Here is a 23,775-nt window from a genome sequence, read left to right as displayed (position 1 = left end):
GGCACGCATAGCTCTGCATTGGGGGACGTATACTGGTGGTCACTGGCTGCACTGGAGGCACGCACGCATAGCTCTGCATTGGGGGACGTATACTGGTGGTCACTGGCTGCACTGGAGGCACGCACGCATAGCTCTGCATTGGGGGACGTATACTGGTGGTCACTGGCTGCACTGGAGGCACGCACGCACGCATAGCTCTGCATTGGGGGACGTATACTGGTGGTCACTGGCTGCATTGGAGGCACGCACGCATAGCTCTGCATTGGGGGACGTATACTGGTGGTCACTGGCTGCACTGGAGGCACGCACGCATAGCTCTGCATTGGGGGACGTATACTGGTGGTCACTGGCTGCACTGGAGGCACGCACGCATAGCTCTGCATTGGGGGACGTATACTGGTGGTCACTGGCTGCATTGGAGGCATGCACGCATAGCTCTGCATTGGGGGACGTATACTGGTGGTCACTGACTGCATTGGAGGCACGCACGCATAGCTCTGCATTGGGGGACGTATACTGGCGGTCACTGGCTGCACTGGAGGCACGCACGCATAGCTCTGCATTGGGGGACGTATACTGGTGGTCACTGGCTGCACTGGAGGCACGCACGCATAGCTCTGCATTGGGGGACGTATACTGGTGGTCACTGGCTGCACTGGAGGCACGCACGCATAGCTCTGCATTGGGGGACGTATACTGGTGGTCACTGGCTGCACTGGAGGCACGCACGCATAGCTCTGCATTGGGGGACGTATACTGGTGGTCACTGGCTGCACTGGAGGCACGCACGCATAGCTCTGCATTGGGGGATGTATACTGGTGGTCACTGGCTGCACTGGAGGCACGCACGCATAGCTCTGCATTGGGGGACGTTTACTGGTGGTCACTGGCTGCACTGGAGGCACGCACGCATAGCTCTGCATTGGGGGACGTATACTGGTGGTCACTGGCTGCACTGGAGGCACGCACGCATAGCTCTGCATTGGGGGACGTATACTGGTGGTCATTGGCTGCACTGGAGGCACGCACGCATAGCTCTGCATTGGGGGACGTATACTGGTGGTCACTGGCTGCACTGGAGGCACGCACGCATAGCTCTGCATTGGGGGACGTATACTGGTGGTCACTGGCTGCACTGGAGGCACGCACGCATAGCTCTGCATTGGGGGACGTATACTGGTGGTCACTGGCTGCATTGGAGGCACGCACGCATAGCTTTGCATTGGGGGACATATATACTGGTGGTCACTGACTGCACTGGAGGCACGCACGCATAGCTCTGCATTGGGGGACATGTATACTGGTGGTCACTGGCTGCACTGGAGGCACGCACGCATAGCTCTGCATTGGGGACATGTACGCTGGTGGTCACTCCATTGGAGGCACGCACGCATATCTCTGCATTGGGGACATGTACACTGGTGGTCACTGCATTGGAGGCACGCACGCATAGCTCTGCATTGGGGACATGTATACTGGTCACTGCATTGGGGACATGTATGCTGGTCACTACATTGAAAGGGGGCATTTATACTGGTCACTATATTGAAGGGGGCATGTACTGTGGGGTTTGTGCTAGGGGCCTGTACTGTGGGGTTTATGCTAGAGGGCCTGTACTGTGGGGTTTATGCTAGAGTTGTTTGTGCGGGGTTTGTGCCCGAGGGGTTTGTGCTGGGGGGGTCTGTACTGTGGGGTTTGTGCCACTCTCAGTCCATGTATCCCATAATAGGATGTCTCTCACAGTATATCCCATAATAGGGCCCCTGTTCCCTATTATGGGATATACTAGTACTGATGGACCCCTTAATATGTGATATATTGGGAGATTTGGTTCACGCAAGCAAAATACAGGGGACAAAATGGGTGGAGTCAATAAGGGGTGGGGCTTCTGAGAAATGGGAGGGGTCAAAATGGAAGGGCGGGGTCTTGCGCCCCCACCCCCCATCTTAAAACTTCACCAGCCGCCACTGATTTTTACAGTTTCCCCTTGTCACAAGTTAGCATATTGGTCAATACATCAACATTCACCATACTACTCACTAACTGCTAATGCTAAGAGAAGACCAAGAATTCAGCGATTAGCAGTCATATGTTTGCGCAGTTCTCGGGCTAAGAGCCGGTGGGGGAAAGCTGCAGCATCATACAGCAATGTGACAGCCATAGAGGGGAGTTTGTTTTTTTGCTTCCCACACTTCCTTATTATTTTACTTATAGGCCATTTGGGTCCCCTCAGTAGGCTGGCTAAAAACACCTAGTTAGCAACCCCCCAAGCATTCTGCATTGTTGCTAGGACTTGAAAACAATTGCTTTTCACTCCTGCAATCCTGGGAGTGAGCATCCAACAGTTTTCACATCCTAGCAACAAGGCAGGACATGGTGGTTGCTAACAAAGTTTTTTTAGCCAAGCTTTTGAGGGGATCCAGATGGCCTACTCATATGACAAATTATTGATCATTTACAAAGCTACACGGATTTTTGTTATCTACTTGGGTCCCTTGACTGCATAGGTTATTTTCTGGAAAAGGTGAACTTAGCCTTAAGTTTGATAAAAGCAGTGTTTTGAATAATCGCTGTTCCAGTTGCAGGGTATAGCACAATAATGACAACGCAAGGAAGACTTGACATGGCGGTGTTACATATACATCTAAATGTCTTGATGGGGTCCTTGGACACAAAGAAGAAAGGCTAAATGGCTGCAGCCAACATGGATTAATATGTAGGGAAAAGGACGACTCAGGGATGTAGAAAAAAAAAATGACTCATTCTGCTTACTGCCACCAATATTCCTTTGCAGTAAAGTCTACCTTTTTCAAGGTTGCCATGTCATAATAAAACGGATTGCACATCATTCTTTTACACCAAGATTAGACAGGGAATTCTGCCGGTAGTGACAAATCACTAAAGAGGCTGCCTGTCTGTCCCTGTAGATTCGTTCCCTCTGTAGCCAGATGCAGCAAGATGTTGCTTTGTCCCTGGCCCGAATGCTGCTGAATCTCTCGACAAATCACCAGTGGCAGGATTGCAGAATTGTCCTTTTAACATCACCCGAGTCAGAGTGTTTCCTGTCCTTGTACCGCTCATATATGTTATTTGCATTATGTAAAAAGCAACCGATTATTACCTTAGGGATTCTGCTGATTATGTCAGGATATTTTGATGTATTGCTTTCCTGATTTCTGCTATATACATGTACTTCTCCATTCTCCAGGATATGTATCTATGGCAAAAACAAAAAGAAAAAAGAAAAACTAAGACTAAACAAATCAGTCACTACTGATTTATGTTGATATGTTAATTAGGTTTTTTCACGCTTCCTTTCTCTTGATAAAAAGAACAGTAGCAAATTATATAATGAATGCCATTTGTGATTTAAATAGCATTGTATACTAGCAACAAAACTAATCAATACATTGTTTCCTCATCATTGGTAGGGCAAGCCCAGGTTTGCAGCACAGCTGTGCTAGTTTTGATATTTTGAAAAATGACCACTTCCCAACAAGTGACAGCAACTGTCAAATTGTGGAAGTCAGGGGGTGTGTAACAGATGTAACATGCACCCAAATGTATTGCTGTTTTTTCCCCAAGAGGAGGTCATAATTATGGACAATAATACACCAAAAAAACTGAACATGAGAGGTGGGCAACACAGCAAAAAGACAAAAACAATAGGGGGGAACCCCACTAAAAAGCTGCCTGTAAGACTGTTTGCTGGCATTCCCCAGTGGCATAAATGTCTACCTGCTAGAGTTAAAGTGTTTAGAGAATACTAGGTAGCAGCCTAACAAATGTAAATAACATAAGCTTGAAGTTGAATACCACAGGAAGCACTCACACTCCTGGTGGAACATGACAAAGAAAAACACATCCAAGAGGTTTTGGGACATTAATATCTTAGTTCATATAAGGTAGTGATAAGAGCTCCCTGGCTCAGGTTAGGCTGCTTGCAACAGACAGTGCTACTCTTCAGTGAGTACCCAAAAGGATACCAGGAAGAAAAAAAATAAAATAAAAAGGAGAACTAATAAATGTGGAGTCCAAATTGATTTATTGGTTTGCATTAAAAGGACAGCCGAGGCTTCAGCAATACCTTACCTTAAAAAGAACTGGGAAAAATTATTGGTAGAAAAACACAGCCACCTCCAAGACCCTGCAAGTCAAGGTAATTGTCAAATGGAGTAGACTGCAAAACAGACCAGATAACATTAAGGTTCCATAGAGACAAGGGGAGCTAGACAAATGGAACCATCCATGTGATACCCTGTACAAAGGTTTTAAAAGGATTATAATGGCAGAAGGTTTTTTTAACGTAATGCATACTATGCAGTAAGATTAAAAAAAGCATTCTGCGTGCAGCATCCCCCTGCAGCCCCCCTAATACTCACTCAGTCCATCTTTACCCAGCGATGTTGCAGGAGTGTCTAAGCTGCCTGGGACTCCCCTCCTCATTGCCTGAGACAGAAGCACGGCACGATTGGCTAATTGATTTTGATTGACAGCAGCAGGAGGCAATCAGGAGAGAGAGGGGGCAAGGCCAGGTTGCAGCTCTGTGTCAGAATGGATACAGGGAGCTGTGACTCCGCTCAGGTGCCCCCATAGCAAGCTGCTTGATGTGGGGGCACTCATCGGGTGGGAGGGGCAAGGAGAGCCAAAGAGGGACCCAAGAAGAAGAGGATCTAGGCTGCTCTGTGCAAAACCAACTTCATAAACAAGACTTTACAATCACTTTAACCAAGGAGTGAGATGAGATAAGTCTCTGAAAAGGCACAGCCGATCTGCCCCTTGATAATACTCCAAGGCCAGAGACATTGCCACAGCAGATTGGAGGAAACTCAAAATGCGCCTCAAAACATACTTGTCAGGGATGAAATTTGAGCCTCACTCCAATCACTTTGCTATAGCTCAACTTTCTAACCATAGAAAGGGTAGAGATTATAGAGTCAGACTTCCCTATTCTTCAGGACTTGGGCTTCAATAGCCACATCATCAAAGCTAGTGGCCGTAAAGCAGGGTAGTGGATCAAACTCTGGTACAGCAAATCTGGTCAATCTGGAAGAACCCAAATCTCGGTGAATACCTCTGGGAGATGGGTCCATTCTCCCAGATTTAGCTGCTGATGGCTGAGAAAGTCCATCTGCCAATTTTTTGGGATTGCCCACAGCAGAGAGGGACAGGATGCAAAGTTCTGCCCACAAGATCGGGTCTGATTCTTACTGGAAAGTACAACTAAAGTGATTATTCTCCCACTCTACAAGACTCTAGTCTGGCCACATCTTGAGTATGCCGTCCAGTTCTGGGCACCGGTCCTCAGAAAGGATGTGCTGGAACTGGAGAAAGTCCAAAGAAGGGCAACAAAGAAAATTAGGGGAATGGAGGACATCAGCTATGAGGAAAGACTGCAAGCACTGAACTTATTCTCTCTTCACACACACACACACACATCATAAGTTGAACTGGATAGACTAATTTTTTTTTTCAACCTCACTAACTATGTAACTACTTGTTCCTTTTTAAAGGTTGATGTATGCCACATCCATGGAATAGTCCACTGCACCCTTAGGGGAGACTCAAATGTAGACAGGTCAGTGTAGGTGAGTCAGCCGATGCAGAGCTACCTTGGTCGTGGGAATCCGATGCATTGGCAGATCCAAGAACTCCTCATGTTTGTCCTATGCCAACAGAATATAAAACTTTAGCACTCTAGAGAAAAACTGTGCATAGGGGACTGCATTGAAGGCAGCTACAATCTTCCCCAGCACCTTGATGCAAGTTTAAATAAATAAACTTTCAACGACTTCAGGGACTTGCCCTGGGATTCAAAAGACAGGCATTTCTCTTGCTAGAGCAGTACTATCACCTGAATTGTATGGAGTCAGAACCAAGGCTGATTTTGGGGTTCAGTACCCATCCGAAGTCCTCCAGAATTTGTACCATCTGCTGGAAATTGGATATCAGTTTTCAAACTGATTGCTTCCAGAGAAACAGATACTCCACAAATGTTCTCAGCAATGCTAGAACCAGAGCCAAAACTTTGGTAAACACTGTAGAGGCTGTGAACAGGCCAAAGGGTAATGCCAGAAATTAATGTTTGCAATCAACCACTGCGAAAAGAAGAAAACTGTTGATGTGACTAGGAAATCAGGGTTTGTATGTAGGCACTAGTGATATTTACTGACACCAGGAAATCCCCTTGATGGAGCAAAGCAATCATCGACAGGGGGAACTTCATTCAGATGTTTTGCATTTTTAGGATCTTGTTGAGTTCCTGAATGGGCTGTGCACCTGTTTGGCTTTGAAACCATGAAAAGGCTGGGATAGAAGCCATGAGATCTCTCCCTAGTCGGCACAGGTATAATGATTCCTTATAACAGCAGTCTATACAGGCCACAAAGAAAACCTTTTTTTTTGTAGATCCAGAGAGAACCTTAACTGTATAAAGCAGAGAGATCAAAAAGCAGTAAAAGTCCAGTTGTCTGAGACTTCCTGAGTCCAGGAGGCCCAAAGGCTAATAGATTACCCCACCCACCTATGATTGGGAGAACATTTTCACTGTGTGAAGAATTTGTCTCCAAAAGGGGAGGACTTATTAGTCCAGTTCTTACAGAACTGGTACTTGGCCTTCTGCCTAGGACCCAAGGCTGGTTGCTTACAAAAGGAACTCTTCTTGGATTCCAAGAGTCATTATTCCCCACAGTCACCTTTTAGATGAGGTCATCCAAGAATGGACCAAACAAGCATTTGCCCTCAGAAGGAATTCCCCTGAAGGGTGCAGCATACCTAAATAAGTCATGAAAATGAACTCTTCTGTGTCCTGTGATATTTAATTAAAAAAACAATGGTGTACTGAAATTTCATTCTGGTGTTTCTTTAGAAATATACACAGATGTGTTTTTTTTTCTGTATTTAAAAATACCTGTGCACGCTCTCCATCATATTTATATTCACAGGTAAAAGCAGCTTCTTCAAACCTCTTCAGAACTTCTGTAACTCCCTTGGTTGGGTGTGCCAACATTGGCTTTAATGGGACTCCTAAAAAAATAATTGCATTCTGGTTAAACTGAAATTTACTTGTAACAGACTATTTGAATTTCTATGTGAAGGACTGAGACCTGGAGTAAGGTGGCAATGTTGGGGAAGAGCTTTAATTCCATGCTTCAGAAGAGCTGGGATGACAGCATCATAGTTTGGTAACTCACTGAAACAAAAAGTAAAAAAAAAAAAAAAAAACACAATTTCAAATGTGTTAAACATAGCCACTAAATTACAAAAAAGATGAATTATTAAGTCATTTGTATACATATATAACTGGAAAATAGATCCACATTACATTTGATAAACGTCAACAATTCTAAAACACCTTGTGTAATCTTGCTCTTTAGCACACAGGTAGTTTTAAATGTGTTCAATAGCTGACAAGTTCACAATAAGATCACAATAGCATACAGTATTTACTGTTATTCATATATGTAATACAAATACAGTATGATTCAGGAAAAAACTCAACAACATTCTATAAACGTCGTGAAAAGATACAGGTGGAAGACACAGAGTTTTTTATATTTTATTTATACCTATATTGTGCTTGGAGGTGACTGCAGTGCAAAATAGTGCAAAAAAAAAAAAAAAGAGTAAAGTATCAGACAGTACTCGGTTATTTTTATTAGCCTACAATGGAAATGATATGCGCTGAGAGAATCAGCATTAGCAACAATATAGAAAAGAAATTCATTTATACCCACAAAGCAAAAAAACATTCTCATAATGTTGCCAACAATCAGTATGAAATATTTTTTGGGTTACCACTGACCCAAATGTGTTCTACATAGGACACTAACCAGAATGTCTGTTTTAGGATCAAAGCATGCTCCTCAATCCATGATTTTTTGGCCTCTGTGCTCATTCCCTTCAAGGCATCTATCACAGCTGGTGGAAACTCTGTGGAAACATTTCACAAATGTTATGCAAATGGTAAGTATTATTTCTTAGGTGGACTTTGGACTCAAAATAGAAATAAATAAAATAGACTTAAAGTGGTACTAAACCCAGGACCCTGCATTTACTATGTTTGGCTTCCCACAGTACACAAAAAATGGAAATGCAATTATTTTAGTAAATATAAACCGCTTAATACCTTTTCTCATCAGCAGTATGGATCAGCCTTTCTCAGCTAGGGTTTCATGCAATGCTACAGTTCCTTCAGAGGTTGCTAAGGGGTTCCATGATTTACCACTAATGTAACCACCATTGTAAAAGACATTCTTTCATGAACTCTTCACCAGTACACAAAAAATGGTAATGAATTAGAAAATTGTTCTGTTTGCAAGGTAATTGATGGAAAAGATAGGTCAACCCTTATGGTTTACTAACTAGTTCAATCTGCTCTCTTGGCAGTAACATTTACCATACGCTTTCCGAGCTGCAGCTCATATCTGCACACCAGTTAATGGTGTACCAAACTATTTCAGCTGACATTTACATTTCAACTGCCAACTTTAGATCAGAACACAATATTTATTTTGTACAAAGCCACAGTGAGACTGATACAAGGCTGTTCTTGATGACAGTCTTGTGGCTTTACCCAACTTATTTTGGGTTTTGGACCACAAAAAAATACCTCAACATGCTGATGAAGAATTTCAGCATAAAACTTGGAATCTAATGGTCCCTCAACGATTGCAAGCCAACCAGGCTCTTCGGCAGAAAACAGCTTGGCATGCCCTCCATGTTTATAAGTTAGCATGAGTGTTGATCAGAAATTATTTCCATATTTCCGTATACAACTGTCTATAGCAGTGGCACAAAACATCCAGGTAGTCTTTAGCCAGCAGTAGCTTCCTCCTACCTTCACCTCTCATTAGCTACAATTGTCCTATGGTAGCAACATGAACTCAGACACTATAAGGTTTTAGAGATACCTGCAGATCTAGAGCCTTAGCTGTCACCCTAGAGTTCTTTGTTACATAGTTAAGGATTGTACAGCATTTCCTTGCACTGAAGTGTTTAAGGTATTCATTTCTGGGGAGAAGTAGAAAAAGGCAGTGATTTCTTTAAGTTTATAGACTATCTACCAATGAACTGATGGAGGCCCAAGCCTTTAGAAACCATTTTAAGTATTATGAGCATTGGCTTGTTCGTCAAAATCCCTTTTGTGCTTAGTTATGTTAAACATCAAGAAATCTTTTCTGTGAGAAGTTAAAAAAGTGTGTACATTTATTTGTAATTCATTAGGGGAGTTAAGATGGCCATACACTGATCGAAATTCAGTCGTTTAAGCATGGGTCAGTCAAATTTTGATCTGGCCCTGCTCAACTGAAGTCAATCGACTGATCAACATCTGTCAAAGGGAAAGGCTTGTTCAGAAGCTGCTGTTCGGTGTATTCTAACAGAAGCGGGTCCTGTTGTCAGAACAAAAAAAGGACATATCAACATCTGTCAAAGGGAAAGGCTGGAAAACTACTTGTTCAGAAGCTGCTGTTCGGTGTATTCTAACAGAAGCGGGTCCTATTGTCAGAACAAAAAAAGGACATAAAACCACGCAAAAATCTTGTGCATTTGAAGAGCTAGGATCTTAATTTTGTCCGCTCCGCCATTTGGATAGCACGCTTGAACCTCATTACTGTATAACTAATAAAACATTAACTTCAGGACCAGGTGATGTTATTTCAAAACATATGACAGGATCCTGCAGGCCAATAACATTTTTATAAAAGAGGACCGGGGTAAGTATGCAACTTACTGATGTAGTAGGATATCACATAATTATGTACTGAATAAAGTCAGGATGTCAAATCCCAAGCATGTCCATAGAGAGATCTGAACAATGAAATCAAGCAGTGGAAGTGCTGACTCTCTAAAACAGAGCGTGTTACATGTACCCATTAAATAGCCCATACCTTGGCCTGGTGGCGTAAGGCACACGGCTTGTGCGATAGCTGCCAAAACAGACAGCTCTGCTAATCCTATTCGAAGCTTTCCTCCTAAAGATCTGAATGTAAAAAAAAAAAAAATAATAATAATAATAATAAAATCAGAAAAGCCTAATAATGAGAACAGCACAAAAACAAGACAGTCGGTGTTATAGATATATAATAATTGTCTAACAATGTAATATACTTCAAAGAAAACGTGCATAAAACATCCCTCGAATGAGAGAATACCGTATATAACGATCATCTAAAATCAGACCTTTTCAACCAGTGTGCCTGGGCATCCTGGGGTGCCTTCCGGGTTCCTCAGGGATGCCTTGGGAAAGTCCTACAAATTGCCCCAAATTGAGTGTAAGCCAGCTGGTGCATCAAGCCTGCCTTTTTGTTACACAAAGCCAAAGGTTTATATTGTGCAGCATTACAGCCTTGGGCACCATGAAGGCAAGCCACTGGCATCCTAATAACTAGTGATGTCATTAGTTAATAAAAGCCATGTAGGGTGCCTGCACAGCATCCTCATTTGCCCCACTCCTGTACCTCACCGTCAGCACTGGGGTCATGTTAGTTGAGTGATGGAGAGAGACTGAGGGAGAAGAGAAACGCTTGAATACTAGTCAATACCAGTGTGCAAAGATACAGGATATTGATTTGTAATAATAAATCACCTCTAATGTTGGATGTCCTATGTGTGTGGATGCTGCTGCATTAAGTAAAACTATTTGTTTAGTGCTTTACATTTTAGAATGGGGTGCCTCAAGATTGTACACCATTTTAACGGGTGCCTTGACTGAAAACAGGTTGAGAAACACTGATCTAGATTTGAGGAAACCTGTATGCTGCATTAACTATAATCTAATTTTTTTTTTGTTTATTGAATAGCTTCTGCTTTTCGGTATGTCAATAACCAAGAGCAAGTATGCACACCAGGGTACTAACTTCACTTGGGATATGCTAGTTCTGCCTCAATACCAAAACAAAGTGCAGAGACAGCCAGGTAACTAGCCTTTCTGGAATTAAGCAAACCGGCTGGATACTTCTCTCACTAGCGATGTTCTTTTTGCGTTAATGTTTCCACAGATCTTTTCCCATGTAACCCCAAACAAATCTCTAACAATTTCCTGCTTCCTAACTCCTCTAGATGAGAGAAATTCAATCTAAGCACTGCTGCCATTAACAAGCTAGAGGATGGTCATGCAACGCCCATCACACACTATCTTATCTGGAGACTCAAGTCAATGCCTACAAGTCACTGCAACCTCAAAATCAATCAATCAATTGGCAAAAAAGCATTTGCTTACCTGCTTAAGAAAATTACTTACCTAGCAATGTAACGTGCTTCAGAATACCTGCATGCCACAAACAAGCCTTTAATGATATCAATCTTCTTATTCATCGACTGAAAACAATAAGGTATGCATCAATCAGTCTAGGTTTACAAATGATATACGGTATCAGCATACGGAGTCAGCATACATATTTTATCTTACTAGTGTTACTTTATTTATGCAAGAAAATTTATAAATATATTTATATATATATTTATATATAAAAGTTAATGTAAATATTATTTTTCATTTTCATATACAAATTGTTGAGTGTCGGTTCACACTATGGCGATCCGACTTCGGGGGCGACCTGTGAAGTCGCGGGCACCGCGACTTCGGCACGACTTGCACGGACTTCACATAAAGGAAGTCAATGCAAGTCGCTTCGATGTCGCCCCGAAGTAGTACAGGAACTATTTTCCAAGTCGGAGCGACTTGAGTCGCTCCTATTAGAACGGTTCCCGTAGCACTGAATGGACCGCGACTTGTCAGGCTGACCAGTCGCCTGACAAGTCGCGGTAGTGTGAACCGGGACTGATAGTAATGCAAAATAACAAATTTATTTTTTTGCCTTTACACAGTAAGGCTCGGTTCACATTGGTGCGATGCGGGAAACCTGCGAAATTGGTGTGGGTTACCGAATCGCACCTGACTTCGCAGGCGGTTCACATTGCCATATGCGAAATGCTGCGAGTGTCAATACAAAGTTAATGACACCCCCAGATCAGTTTGCATATTGCAGTGAGAACTGTCAATTCAGACAGGATTCGGATTGCATGGGGGTATGAACACCCATGCAATTGGATTCTGGTAGAGTCCTGCACGAGTTTGGTCTGAATGCGATGCAAATTCAGCCATACAATCTGTACGACTGAATTTTCATCGCACAGACATCATCGCATGTGGTTTGCACAGCAGTGCGGTGTGAATCAGATGCGATGTCTGACATCGCTATAGTGTGAACCGGCCCTAAAAAAGACACTATGGAAGTGAAAACAGACAGACAAGCAGTTATGTCCACATTTTCTAACTATAAAGGGAAAATAGGAGTTCTATAAACATTTTAAGTTCCCTGGTGTAGTAACATTTGAAGTTCCCCATTTTCCAATGCATCCAAACTGTAAGCACCAAGTGGGTATTTGGAGTGCTTGGTGGATGTAAAGAACAGCTGTAATGAGGGAAAGCTTGGTTGCCATTGACCAATCTGGCCAAAAAAGGAAAACGCAGTGATTATTGCTAGTAGCTAGTTAGCAATAATCGCATGTAAAATCCGACAGGCTGGTTGTACTCAAGTTGATCGATTGATCAACTTGGGTACATTCAGCCTGCCCATACATGATTCGAAGCTCGGTGGGTTCATGCGGTCTATGGCCAGCTTAAGACAGAATGGAAGCCTAATAACTATTATTTTAGAAGAGGCTACCCATGGCAGCCTACTTAGGTTTCTTTAAAAATATGACCACAGACAACACTGGGCAATTGGAATGCAAGCTGTGACCAGCAGAAGGTAAATCTCGTAATGGAAAGTCTCAGTCCTGAGAAAATCTGTGACCTGAGGGAAGGCGGTGTCCGGAAAAAAAGGGGATCTCATGTTCTCCCTTGCACAGTTATTTGCAAAATTCCAATATTTGAGAAATTCAGCTTCATCACCACCAGCCCATATTATCTGGTATTGAGACCATTCCAGGTAAGCCTACTTATTTTGTTCAAGGACAAAGTCTGACAGTTTGATTTTAATCTACCAACTATATATTTAAATAACAAAGACTGGGAGTCAGTTGTACTGGGAAAGACAAGCACTAATATTTCACTGAACCAAATAATCAACAATGAAATAATTTGGAGAAAGATATGCTATATGGATTCCCCCTGTGTAACGTTAGTTCATCTCCATAGCAGTTTTCTTTACAAAAGGTGTCTCCGATATGTAGTAATAGATCTACTAATTCATTTTTCTCTTTGGCTTAATCACGTAACCTGAATTTATATCACTAAAGAGCAGTAGTTATACTTTTATTTGATAACTGCATTGTATAAATAAGTGCGCTCATTAACATTTTCAAGTATATCTCATATCTGTGAGCATAATTATTGCTTTTAAACATAAAATAATGAAACTTCTGGCAGTTCAGTCATTTGAAAGAGTAAAGCACAGGACTTGTACAATCCCTTAGCTTCGTGTGGCACCAAAAAGGCCGAAGACAACTTTTGTAGACGTTTAATTTTTACGTATAAAAAGAAATGAAGCACAAAAATAGACATTGGTGCATTCAAGCAATTGTATTTATTAAGAGGTTAGCAGCCAAGCTTGGGTTAACAGAATCCTCCTTCCAGGCTTGAGATATTACACTGGACTGCTACACCTCCAATTTTCCTAATGAAGACCATTCACTTGAAAATTGGCACATAGAAAATGGTCGGGGGGGGGGGGTTACATGTAAACCCTGGAAGGCTTTTGCTACTAACCTTTTCAATAAATAGGATTGCTTGAATCTGACTGACTCACCAACTCACCATTTTGGTTCTACTCTACTCTAGAGGTCTAAAAGTTCCACCCAAAGTTCTTCAATGGGTAGACAGTAAGCATGGCCTAGGACCCGTCTAATGACCTTTGTGACACACAAAAAACACTGAGGTTCTCTACATTTCCAGAAAATCCAGACTACCTTCAGATCCAGTACTAATCCTAACTAGATCTTTCTGCTTTATCTTTAAGGGGCACACACTGCCGTACTAAAACAGTGAAAGAACTGCACAAAGAGCCTACGTTTTAGAGTAGTGAGCATCCAGTAAGTTAAAAAGAAAAAAAAGGGGGGGAGTGGATAGTGCCTTTGGATTTATAGAACTCCTACACAATGTATTCTGCGTCTAAAATGTCACAGGATATTCCTCCAGGAAAGCCTGACTGCCAAGTGCAAATGACATGTTGTAGATCTGCTCATTAAACGAACATGTAATCCTAGTCTCCCCACACGAGTAACTGCACGTCAACTCTTCCATTTACATTTGTGCTATTTGAAACCCTGTACTGTAGACAAGCCTTAACCTACAGAATAGTCATTTATATTTGGTACGTACCAATATCATATGCAGAACATTTATGGTAGCTATATGATACTGCATACACTGCCGGTAAAAGTGCAACTGAACCTTACTGGAGTTTGTACAACAAAATATCTTTACTGCATCAGTTACGATAAATACATTTGCACCCAAGCTCATGTTTACATAGCTGCATTACAAGGTAGACATCCTGTACAGTTCATGAATTTTCTGTTGTGTTTACCAATTGCTGGGGGCACCTTTCGAACAAGACAGAGAGCCCACAAAAATCAATCTTCAATTTATGAGCCATAAGATTTTAAAGTGTCACTAAACCCAGGTCATGAACAAAAAAAAAGTAAATGGTGTATTACATGCTGTACATACCCCCTCAGTCACTATGAGACTAATTTTCTGTACTCTGCAAAAAACCTGGTTGATCTCCCCTTTCTGTCCAAGTCCCAAATGCAGATAGGGATTTTGCAGAGCAGTGCTGGCAGCTCTGCACATGCTCAGTTTTCAGTGAGTTTCTATGCTGAACATTTCCTCCCTATCATATCTGAGCAGCCCATGTGACTAAAGTCACACATGTGGGCGCATACACAGCGGTAAATTATAGCCCACTCCCTCCCTCCTCCTCAATGCTTACTACCCAGATAAACTCAATGGGGGGCAACATATTATTATGTAGATTGATAGAGGCTTCACCTCCCTCTTATTCTAAAACACAGGCTGGAGGGGCGTGACATAGCCTACGACTGGCAGAAATCTGCCCACACCATGTTATTGCCAAAAAATAAAGATTTGATTTCAAATACATGTTTGTATAACAATTTAAAACGGTTTGATATTAATGATTTATTTTAACTCTGTATTCCAAAAGCTCATTTTTTTTTTTTTCATTTTGAACATGTGACTAGCAGCAGAGGACTAGAAGCTCCTCCTGCTTATGTTTCCCTGCAGACAGGCTGGGAAACATCTGCCCCATGTGACAGTTGTATATCGATTAGGAAAAGGTACCTAGTTTTTATTTTTTTATTGAAATAATTAAAGCCATCATTCATTTAAAGAAATAGAAGGGAGAATGTAAATGAAACAGTGTGTGTTTAGAATCACTTTATATTCTGATTACCCACAATGGGCAACACTATTTCTTTATTTTTTGTTTTCCTGTTAGTTTTTAAAGCATGGTGTACAAAGAAAGGAGCAAACCATAATCCCAGGCAGAGTACAGAAAAGGCAAAGAGCACCTGAGGTGTACAGGGCCCCAAATACTCATTCTCAATGCAGACATGAAAGTGTCCAAGTGTGGAAGCATAGCAACGGAGCCATGACTCAGGGGTAAGAGAAAAGAACCTTAGACGTGACCTTATGAATCATGGGCCTGAGGCTGTGACCACCGATTTAACTAACGTTAATCAAGTGGTGACAGAGTTGGCACTTTGCTCCAGGATAAAATAAAGCAAGTGAGCCATAGGTTTGAAGAGGGGTTACGTGGAACAAGAGGCTCAAGAAATCACAGAGAAATGGGCAGGGGGAAGCTTAAGTACTTGTATATCCCCACATATACCCAGTGATGTAAACAGTCTCCGATGATACAAAGAAATGAAACAAATCCTGCTACATAAGTTTTACTTGTTTATCTGCAGTCTTCTCCTCTCTACCCCCTTCAAAAGGGCAGATTGTGGTAAAAATAATTCCTCATCTGTCAGGAGCACAGAGGAGGCGGCAGAGAGGCTGCAGTTACAGTGTACTGATTGGAGGAAAGGAACACACCCCCTTTCACACAGCAGAAGAACTGTGTTCTTAAAAGACCAGCTCCTTTCTGAGACCTCCCCATCCCCTCCGACACAAATTTATCTTAGGTGTTGGAAAACTTCTCAGAAGTGACTCGTGATGATAACGGAAGAAATGAAGCACCAATTATTTCAGTAATTCAATTAAAAAAATTAAACTCCTATCTTATATAGATTCATTACACCAAGGTGATCTATTTCAAGCATTTCTTGCTTTTAATTTTGATGAATATGGCTTACAGCTAGTGAAAACCTAAAATTCATTATCTCAGAAAATAAGAATATTGTGAACAAGTTCAATACTGTAGACCCATTGTGTTACACACTAATCAGCTAATTACCTCAAAACACCTGTAAAGGTTTCCTGAGCCTTTAAATGGTCTCTCAGTCTGGTTCAGTAGGTTGCACAATCATGGGGAAGATTTGGTAGTTGTCCAGAAGACAGTCATTGCCATGCTCCACAAAAAAAAGGTAAAATCACTTAAGGTTATTGCTAAAGAAGCTGGCTGTTCACAGAGTGCTGTATCAAAGCATATTAATGGAAAGATGAGTGAAAGGAAAAAGTGTGGCAGAAAAAGGTGCAAAGGTAATTTAGGAAATTAGGGGAGATTCACAAGGAGTGGACTACGGCTGGTGTCAGTGCTTCAAAAGCCACCATACACAGACGTATAGAGTACATGGGCTACAACTGTCGCATTCCTTCTGTCAAGCAACTCCTCAACTAGAGGCAACGTCAGAAGCGTCTTACCTGCGCCAATGAGAAAAAGGACTGGACTGTTGTTCAGTGATCCAAAGTCCTCTTTTCGGATGAAAGTAATTGTTGCATTTTATTTGGAAATCAAGGTCCCAGACAGAGTCTGGGAAAAGAGTGAAGAGGCACAGAATCCATGGTGCGTGAGGTCCAATGTGAAGTTTCCACAGTCCGTGATGATTTGGGGAGCCATGCCATCTGCTGTGTTGGTCCAATGTGTTTTATCAAGTCCAAAGTCAGCACAGCCCACTACTAGGAAATTCTAGAGCACTTCATGCTTCCCTCTGCTGACCAGCTTTATGGAGATGCTAATTTAATTTTCCAGCAGGACTTGGGACCTGCCCACACTGCCGAAACTACCAATACATGGTCACATGATCATGGTATTACTGTGCTTGATTGGTCAGCAAACTCGTCTGCTAAACCCCATAGAGAATCTGTGGGGTATTCTTAAGAGGAAGATGAGAGACACCAGACCCAAGAATGCAGTGGAGCTGAAGGCTGCTATCAAAGCAACCTGGGCTTCCATACCACCTCAGCAGTGCCACAGGCTGAACGCCTCCAAGCCACGCCGCATTGATGCAGTAATTCATGCAAAAGGAGCCCCGACCAAGTATTGAGTGCATATTATAGTGTACATGGACATACTTTTCAGTTAGCCAACATTTCTATACTAAAAACCTTTTTTTTTTTTTTTTTTTGTCGGTCTTATGTAATATTCAAATTTTCTGAGATACTGAATTTTGGGGTTTTCACTAGCTGTAAGCCATAATAATCAAAATTAAAAGAAAAATGCTTGAAATATATCACTCTGTGTAATGAATCTATACAATATAGGAGTTTCACTTTTTGAATTGGATTAGTGAAATAAATTACCTTTTTGATGATATTTAATTTTTTTAGATGCACCTGTATACGCAACGTCACATGAGAACAAAAAGAGTGGAGTAAACAAAGAAAAAACAAAAGAAAAAAACAGACCAGAGTTAAAAAAAACAGACATGTGGTTACCACATATCTGATGGTGGTCATACATTACACCAGGTACAATGCAGAACAAATATCTAGTGTGGATAAGAGAAACAGGGAAAGGATACGGTAGGCAAACAGCCACCAGAGAGGGAGGAAGCTATTTAAAGGTACAGTCCAAAATCCCAACAATAATTAAGACCAGGGAGAACACAAGTCTACAATTTGTAGATCCGCCAAAAATCCCTCTCCAGTAACTTGCGATACCCGTCGCCACCTCAGGTGGGGACATGCATCCTCTACATGCCACCAAACACAAAAGATGATATTTGACCATTGTGAATGTTTCTAAAGTGTTTGGACACACTAGATGTTGTCTGCATTGATATTAATCACATTGCAGTAGTGTTCACCCACTCTGGTACACAAGGGACGAGGGGTGCACCCACATACTGAATATAACAGATAGTACATTGAATCATATAGCCAACATAATTAGTACAATTAATATACTGTTTGGTAGAAAACGATTGCCCAGTAATGGCAGAGACCACTGTTTTGCTCACCTGGTGGGCACAGCAATATTTGCATGTGCCCACCACTTAGAAAAGATACTAAATATTGGAACCCACTCTGCTTAAAATTACTATGGCTAGAAAAAATGACTGGGGGAAGTAAAGAGGCTAAGGTTGGTGCCCTACAGCTGGTTTTGAAGATAAAACCTGGACCTGCATAGCACCCTGAGGCTGACTACATACATTGCACTAAGTGCGAAGGTGAGGGATCCAGTGCCTAAAGCAACATTACAGTCCATACCCCCAGCGCAGGTCTGGGTACAGTTTTAGAAGTTTTACCGTGGTTGTGCAGATTTGGATGCACTGCTACTATGTGGTATTAGAAGGCAGTGAAGGAGATGAACGAAAAGTTAACTGAAGAATCCGAAGATAAAATATTAAACTAGTTAAACCAAGAGTGATTTCTCTGCAAAGGCAAAATGATCCATCACCTTAGGACACTAGCAAAAAAACTGAAGACCCATATAGTGGAGTAGGGTTAAAAGGGAGGTGCCTATGGGGGTGTATCTTTTAAAGTTTTGCCAGTGTTCAATCATCTGACGATAAAAGCCTATAACCCAAGGTCTATGAATACTTTGTGCCCTGTACTGTACGATTAATGAACAAATACACAATCATGTATAGGGAAAAGGATAGGTTTTGCTTGCACATGATTTGATGATTGAAACCAACATAGCTTCACCTTACTCACTAAAGGTAGGTAAAGATTAATTTTGCAAAGAAAGCATTCTCTAATCCTTTAGTCAAACCAAATTAGTATGTTAATGCATAATTGAGTGTAACGTGCACACAAGAAATCTTGCTACAGAAATTGTAGTTCTGTTGCTGATTTGTTGTCAAAATTCTCAATTTTCTGTCAATTTGATGGGTGCAAAGGCAGAATGGAAATTAGCAGCAATGTGTTTTTCCCTTGCTAGGATCATCAGTGAGTTGATCTGTTTTGGACAGTGTGTGAATTATATAACTCCACCAAAAAGGTCAGTTTATGTGTTTGACAACCTAGAGGTGGTTATGGACCACCCTTGAGGTATAGGATACAGGGGTGACCACATTTTGCATGCAATGTTGTTGTACAATTTTGTTTTTAGGGTTCCAGACAGTAAAGATTTGGAGACACACAGCTCTATTAGCAAATTTATTTTGCATATACAGTATACCTGAGAGAATTTATATACACCGATCAGGCATAAAATTATGAACACTGACAAATAAAGTGAATAGATTATCTTGTTACAATGGAGCGTGAAAGTGGGTGGGATATACTAGGCAGCAAGTGAACATGCTGTTCCTAGTATTGAGAGCAAAAAAAAAAAAAAAAAATAGGTAAGTGTAAGCATTCAAGCAAATTGACAAGGGCCAAATTGTAATGGCTAGACAACTGTGTCAGAACATCTCCAAAACTACAGCTCTAGTGGGATGATCCCAGTCTGCAGTAGTCAGGACCTACCAAAAGGGTTCAAGGAAGAAAAACTGGTGACCGGGTCATGGTCGGCCAAGGCTCACTGATGCAGGTGGGATGTGAAGGCTGGCCTGTGTAGTCTGATCCAATAGTAGAGCTTATGTAGCTCAAATTGCTGAAAGGTTATTGCTGGTTCTGATAGAAAAGTGTCAAAACACACAGTGCATCATAGTTTGCTGCATATGGGACTTGTTAAACCGCAGATCAGTCAGGGTGTCCAATCTGACCCAATGTCCACAGCCAACAATGGCCACATGAGAATCAGAACTGGACCATGGAGCAATTGAAGGTGGTGTCTTCAAGGTGTTGACATGGCATTCAAATTCACCACATCTGTGGGATCTGCTGAAAAAAACAAGTCAGATCCATGGAGGCCCTACTTCACAACTTACAGGACTTATAAGATCTGCTACTGTTGGCTGGGTGCCAGAACCACAGCATACCCTCAGCTGTCTAGTAGAGTCCATGCCTTGATGGTTCAGGGCTGTTTTGGCAGCAAAAAGGGTACTTACTCAATATTATGTCTGTGGTCATGTTATGGTGGGTGGCCATAATGTTAGGGTAACGTTATACAGGTGCCAATTAACCTACCCACATGACTTTGGAGTGCATACACAGGGAGAACATGCAAACTTCAGGCAGCTAGTGCCATAGCTTGTTCAGAATTTTGAAGACCATTAAGGCTCAAAGGTTATTTACACATGCAGCAATTTTTTTTTACGCTAGGTTCACACTAGCCCACACTGTGTTTCTGGTTGTGGGTATTGCATCACTTCTCGCACCTGCAGCCAAATTACACTATTCTTGCAAGATGCAAATGCAGGACTCATGGCCTGCACTAGTGTGAACCTAGCTTTAGAGTGCAGAACGATTAAAACTTCTGTTTGGGTAATTAAGCTCCCATGCCCCCCACCCTTTATTTTCTGTCCAGTTGACCATTGTCACAGAATCTTAGGGGAATTCTCCCTAAAATGGACACTATTATAAAATGTGGTTCTAACCCCCTAGGTATACTATGCAAAACATAGAAAGGAAAAGTTTCTCCTAGAAGCATTTTAATGAGTTAATGCTTACAGATGGTCCCAGGGTGTTCATAATACGCAAATAGGACTGTGTAAGCACACTAAGTTTTGGATAATATATACAGTTCTATGTTCTCCCTGCAAGTCTAAAGCAATCAGGCAAAACATTATCTTCACACTATGCTGTCATCAATCTTGTATGTTATTTTGGCTCTTGACCTTGCCTACCAGGTGCAGCTTTCTACCAGCATCTCATAAAACAAGACTACAGTAGGCCTGAGAGGTATCTGTGCAACGGCAGTTTCAAACACATAATAATAAAGTAAAAATATATACATAAACTGCAGCTCAAAAACACAGTACAGAAAGTTATTTGATATAGTAAACTCATTTACAACATAAATATTGTTCAAACTTGCAATTTAATGAGAAGAATCAACTGCAGATCCCAGAAACAAGTAAAAGGTAACGGTCCTTATATTAAAAAAAAAAAAAAAACAACAAAATATGACAATTACCTAATGATTCTTGAAAACACTATGCACCTTATCAATCAAATGTAACTACAGTATATAAAAAAATGACATACGAAGGAGTCTGTCAGTAGCATGGGAAATCAGCACTTTTTGTTTTCTTACCCTACTTATTACATAGATGTATTACTGGTTATTGCTGCCAGTATCTCCCTTATGTTTCCACTTGCTGTAATAGGGTTACAATACTGTGTTCTGCAGTGAAATTACACAGTAACCTTGTCATCCTGCTGGCAGGGCAGTCTTAGGTAGATACGTACTTAAAGAGCTTTAATCCTTTTACCCTCGCCATTGTAGGCCACACAATGGGGAGGGGGGGTTATACAATGAGAACCTGTACCCAAAAATAAAATCATATGGGGCAGCACAGTGCCTAAGTGGTTAGCACTTCTGCCTGCCAGCACTATTGACAGCTCTATATTATACACCTGTCATAAAAAATATGGACCTTTTTGTTCCCTATGTGATGAAAAATAGTGTAAAAACGATTCCCTAAACCCCTCAAAAACATACATGCACATAACATTTTGCTGTGCCCCCTGGAGTGATAATAATTCTAGACCCATTATTCACAGTTAACTCTAAATTGATGCCTAGTAGGGGCTTTTAAAGAGTCACTAATAAAAATTATAGGCAACTGAAGATTGTCAGCAATTCATGGACACATGCAAATTTAAAACCTTAACAGGTTTGGCAGTTGGCACTATTTACTGGGTGCAACCTCAGCTTTTATATTTTACCAGAAAAATGGGTACTATGTTGCTTTTGCCTGCCCTAAAATTAATGTTCACATATTTTTTGGGGTTTTATTAATTGTTGCACCAGTATAATGTGACATAAAAAAAATGGAGCTACCACCATTTTATTCACTAGGGTGAGAAAATATATGTTTGGGAATTTTTAATTAGTCTTCAGGCCTAAAAAGATTTTTTAAACATGTGTGCAAAAAACTCAAACTCAACTCTAGCTAACACTTTAAGACCCTTACAGCAAGTGTTTTTGTTTTTCTTTTGGAGAAAAAGTTTAAGCTGTATGAATAAAACCTTATTCTTAACCACTTAAGCCCCGGAAGATTTTACCCCCTTCCTGACCAGGGGGTATTTTGCGATTCGGCACTGCGTGACTTTAACAGACAATTGCGCGATCGTGCGACGCTGTACCTAAACGAATTTGACGTCCTTTTTTCCCACAGAGCTTGCTTTTGGTGGTATTTGATCAACTGTGCGATTTTTTGATCATGCGCTATAAACAAAAAAAGAGCATCAATTTTGCAAAAATAACAATATTTTTCACATTTTTTTATATGAAATTCCCCCCAAAAAAAATGTAAAAATCAAAATTTTTTAACATTTTCGGCCAATTTGTTTTATGCTACATATGTAAAAAAAAAAATCGCAAAAAGCGTATTTTGATTGGTTTGCGCAAAAGTTATCGCGTTTACTAACAAAGGGAAAGATTTTTTGTCATTTTTGTTTTTTTTTTTTTTAACCCGTAATGGTGGTGATCTGCGATTTTTTTTTTTGCGGTACTGCGACATTGGGGCGGACAGATCGGACCCTTGCCTTGATATTTTCAAAGGGAGGTTTCTGGAGAACCGACAACATCAAATTAAGATCCCAGGGTGGCAAGGGCGCGCGCACCGGAGGAGCCAGATGCCGCACCCCCTGGATGAAATTCCGCACCAAAGAATGAGTAGCCAGTGGCCTCTGGAATAAGATTGCCAATGCTGAGACCTGACCCTTGATAGTGCTCAAGGCCAGCTTCTGCTCAACCCCCGTTGCAGAAAGGCCAATATCCGAGCCACCGAGTAAGAACGTGGAGGAAACCCAAGGGATTCACACCACGCGATATAAGACTTCCATGTGCAATGATAGACTTTTCTGGAAGTCCCTTTCCTCGCTTTAATCAGAGTAGGAATAACTGAAGCAGACAAACCCCTGTCCTTCAGCACCTGGCTCTTAACAGCCAAGCCGTCAAAGCCAGTGATCGTAAAGCAGGATGGACGATCGGTCCCTGAGACAGCGGCTCTTCCCTGAGATGAAGTCGCCAAGGAGCGTCTGCGACCAGCCTGACCTGAAGAGGCCATTCCCCTTGATCCAAGGTCTGACGGCTGAGAAAGTCCGCCTGCCAATTTTCCATACCCAGAACGTGAACTGCAGACAGAGCCAGAACTAACTGTTCTGCCCAAAACATGCTGGCCACTTCCACGGCCGCTAGAACACTCTTGGTGTCCCCTTGATGGTTGACATAGGCCATGGCCGTGGCATTGTCCGACTGAATCCGAACCAAGCAGCCCTGAAGATGCCTGGTCCGGTGAACCAGGCAAAACCTGATCGCTTTCAGTACCAACACATTTATCGATAACCTGGATATTTTCGGA

The 23,775-nt window shown here is 41.7% G+C and overlaps 1 protein-coding gene across 1 annotated transcript in view; it reads right to left on the bottom strand.

Moving 5' to 3' along the window:
• Nucleotides 1–23,775, bottom strand: part of LIG1 (DNA ligase 1) — a 166,010-nt gene that overhangs the window by 46,169 nt on the left and 96,066 nt on the right. The window contains exons 15-20 of the mRNA XM_082273878.1: nucleotides 11,243–11,319; nucleotides 9,891–9,982; nucleotides 7,833–7,932; nucleotides 7,107–7,192; nucleotides 6,911–7,026; nucleotides 3,122–3,217 (exon numbers count right to left, since the gene is read on the bottom strand). Coding sequence (XP_082130004.1) covers nucleotides 3,122–3,217; nucleotides 6,911–7,026; nucleotides 7,107–7,192; nucleotides 7,833–7,932; nucleotides 9,891–9,982; nucleotides 11,243–11,319 — 567 coding nt within the window. The remainder of the gene's footprint in view (nucleotides 1–3,121; nucleotides 3,218–6,910; nucleotides 7,027–7,106; nucleotides 7,193–7,832; nucleotides 7,933–9,890; nucleotides 9,983–11,242; nucleotides 11,320–23,775) is intronic.

This window comes from Pelophylax lessonae (assembly GCF_965119305.1).
Source record: "Pelophylax lessonae genome assembly, chromosome: 12".
NCBI lineage: Eukaryota > Metazoa > Chordata > Amphibia > Anura > Ranidae > Pelophylax > Pelophylax lessonae.
The sequence above is the reverse complement of the archived record's forward strand: the minus strand, read 5'-3'. Positions and strand labels throughout refer to the sequence as shown.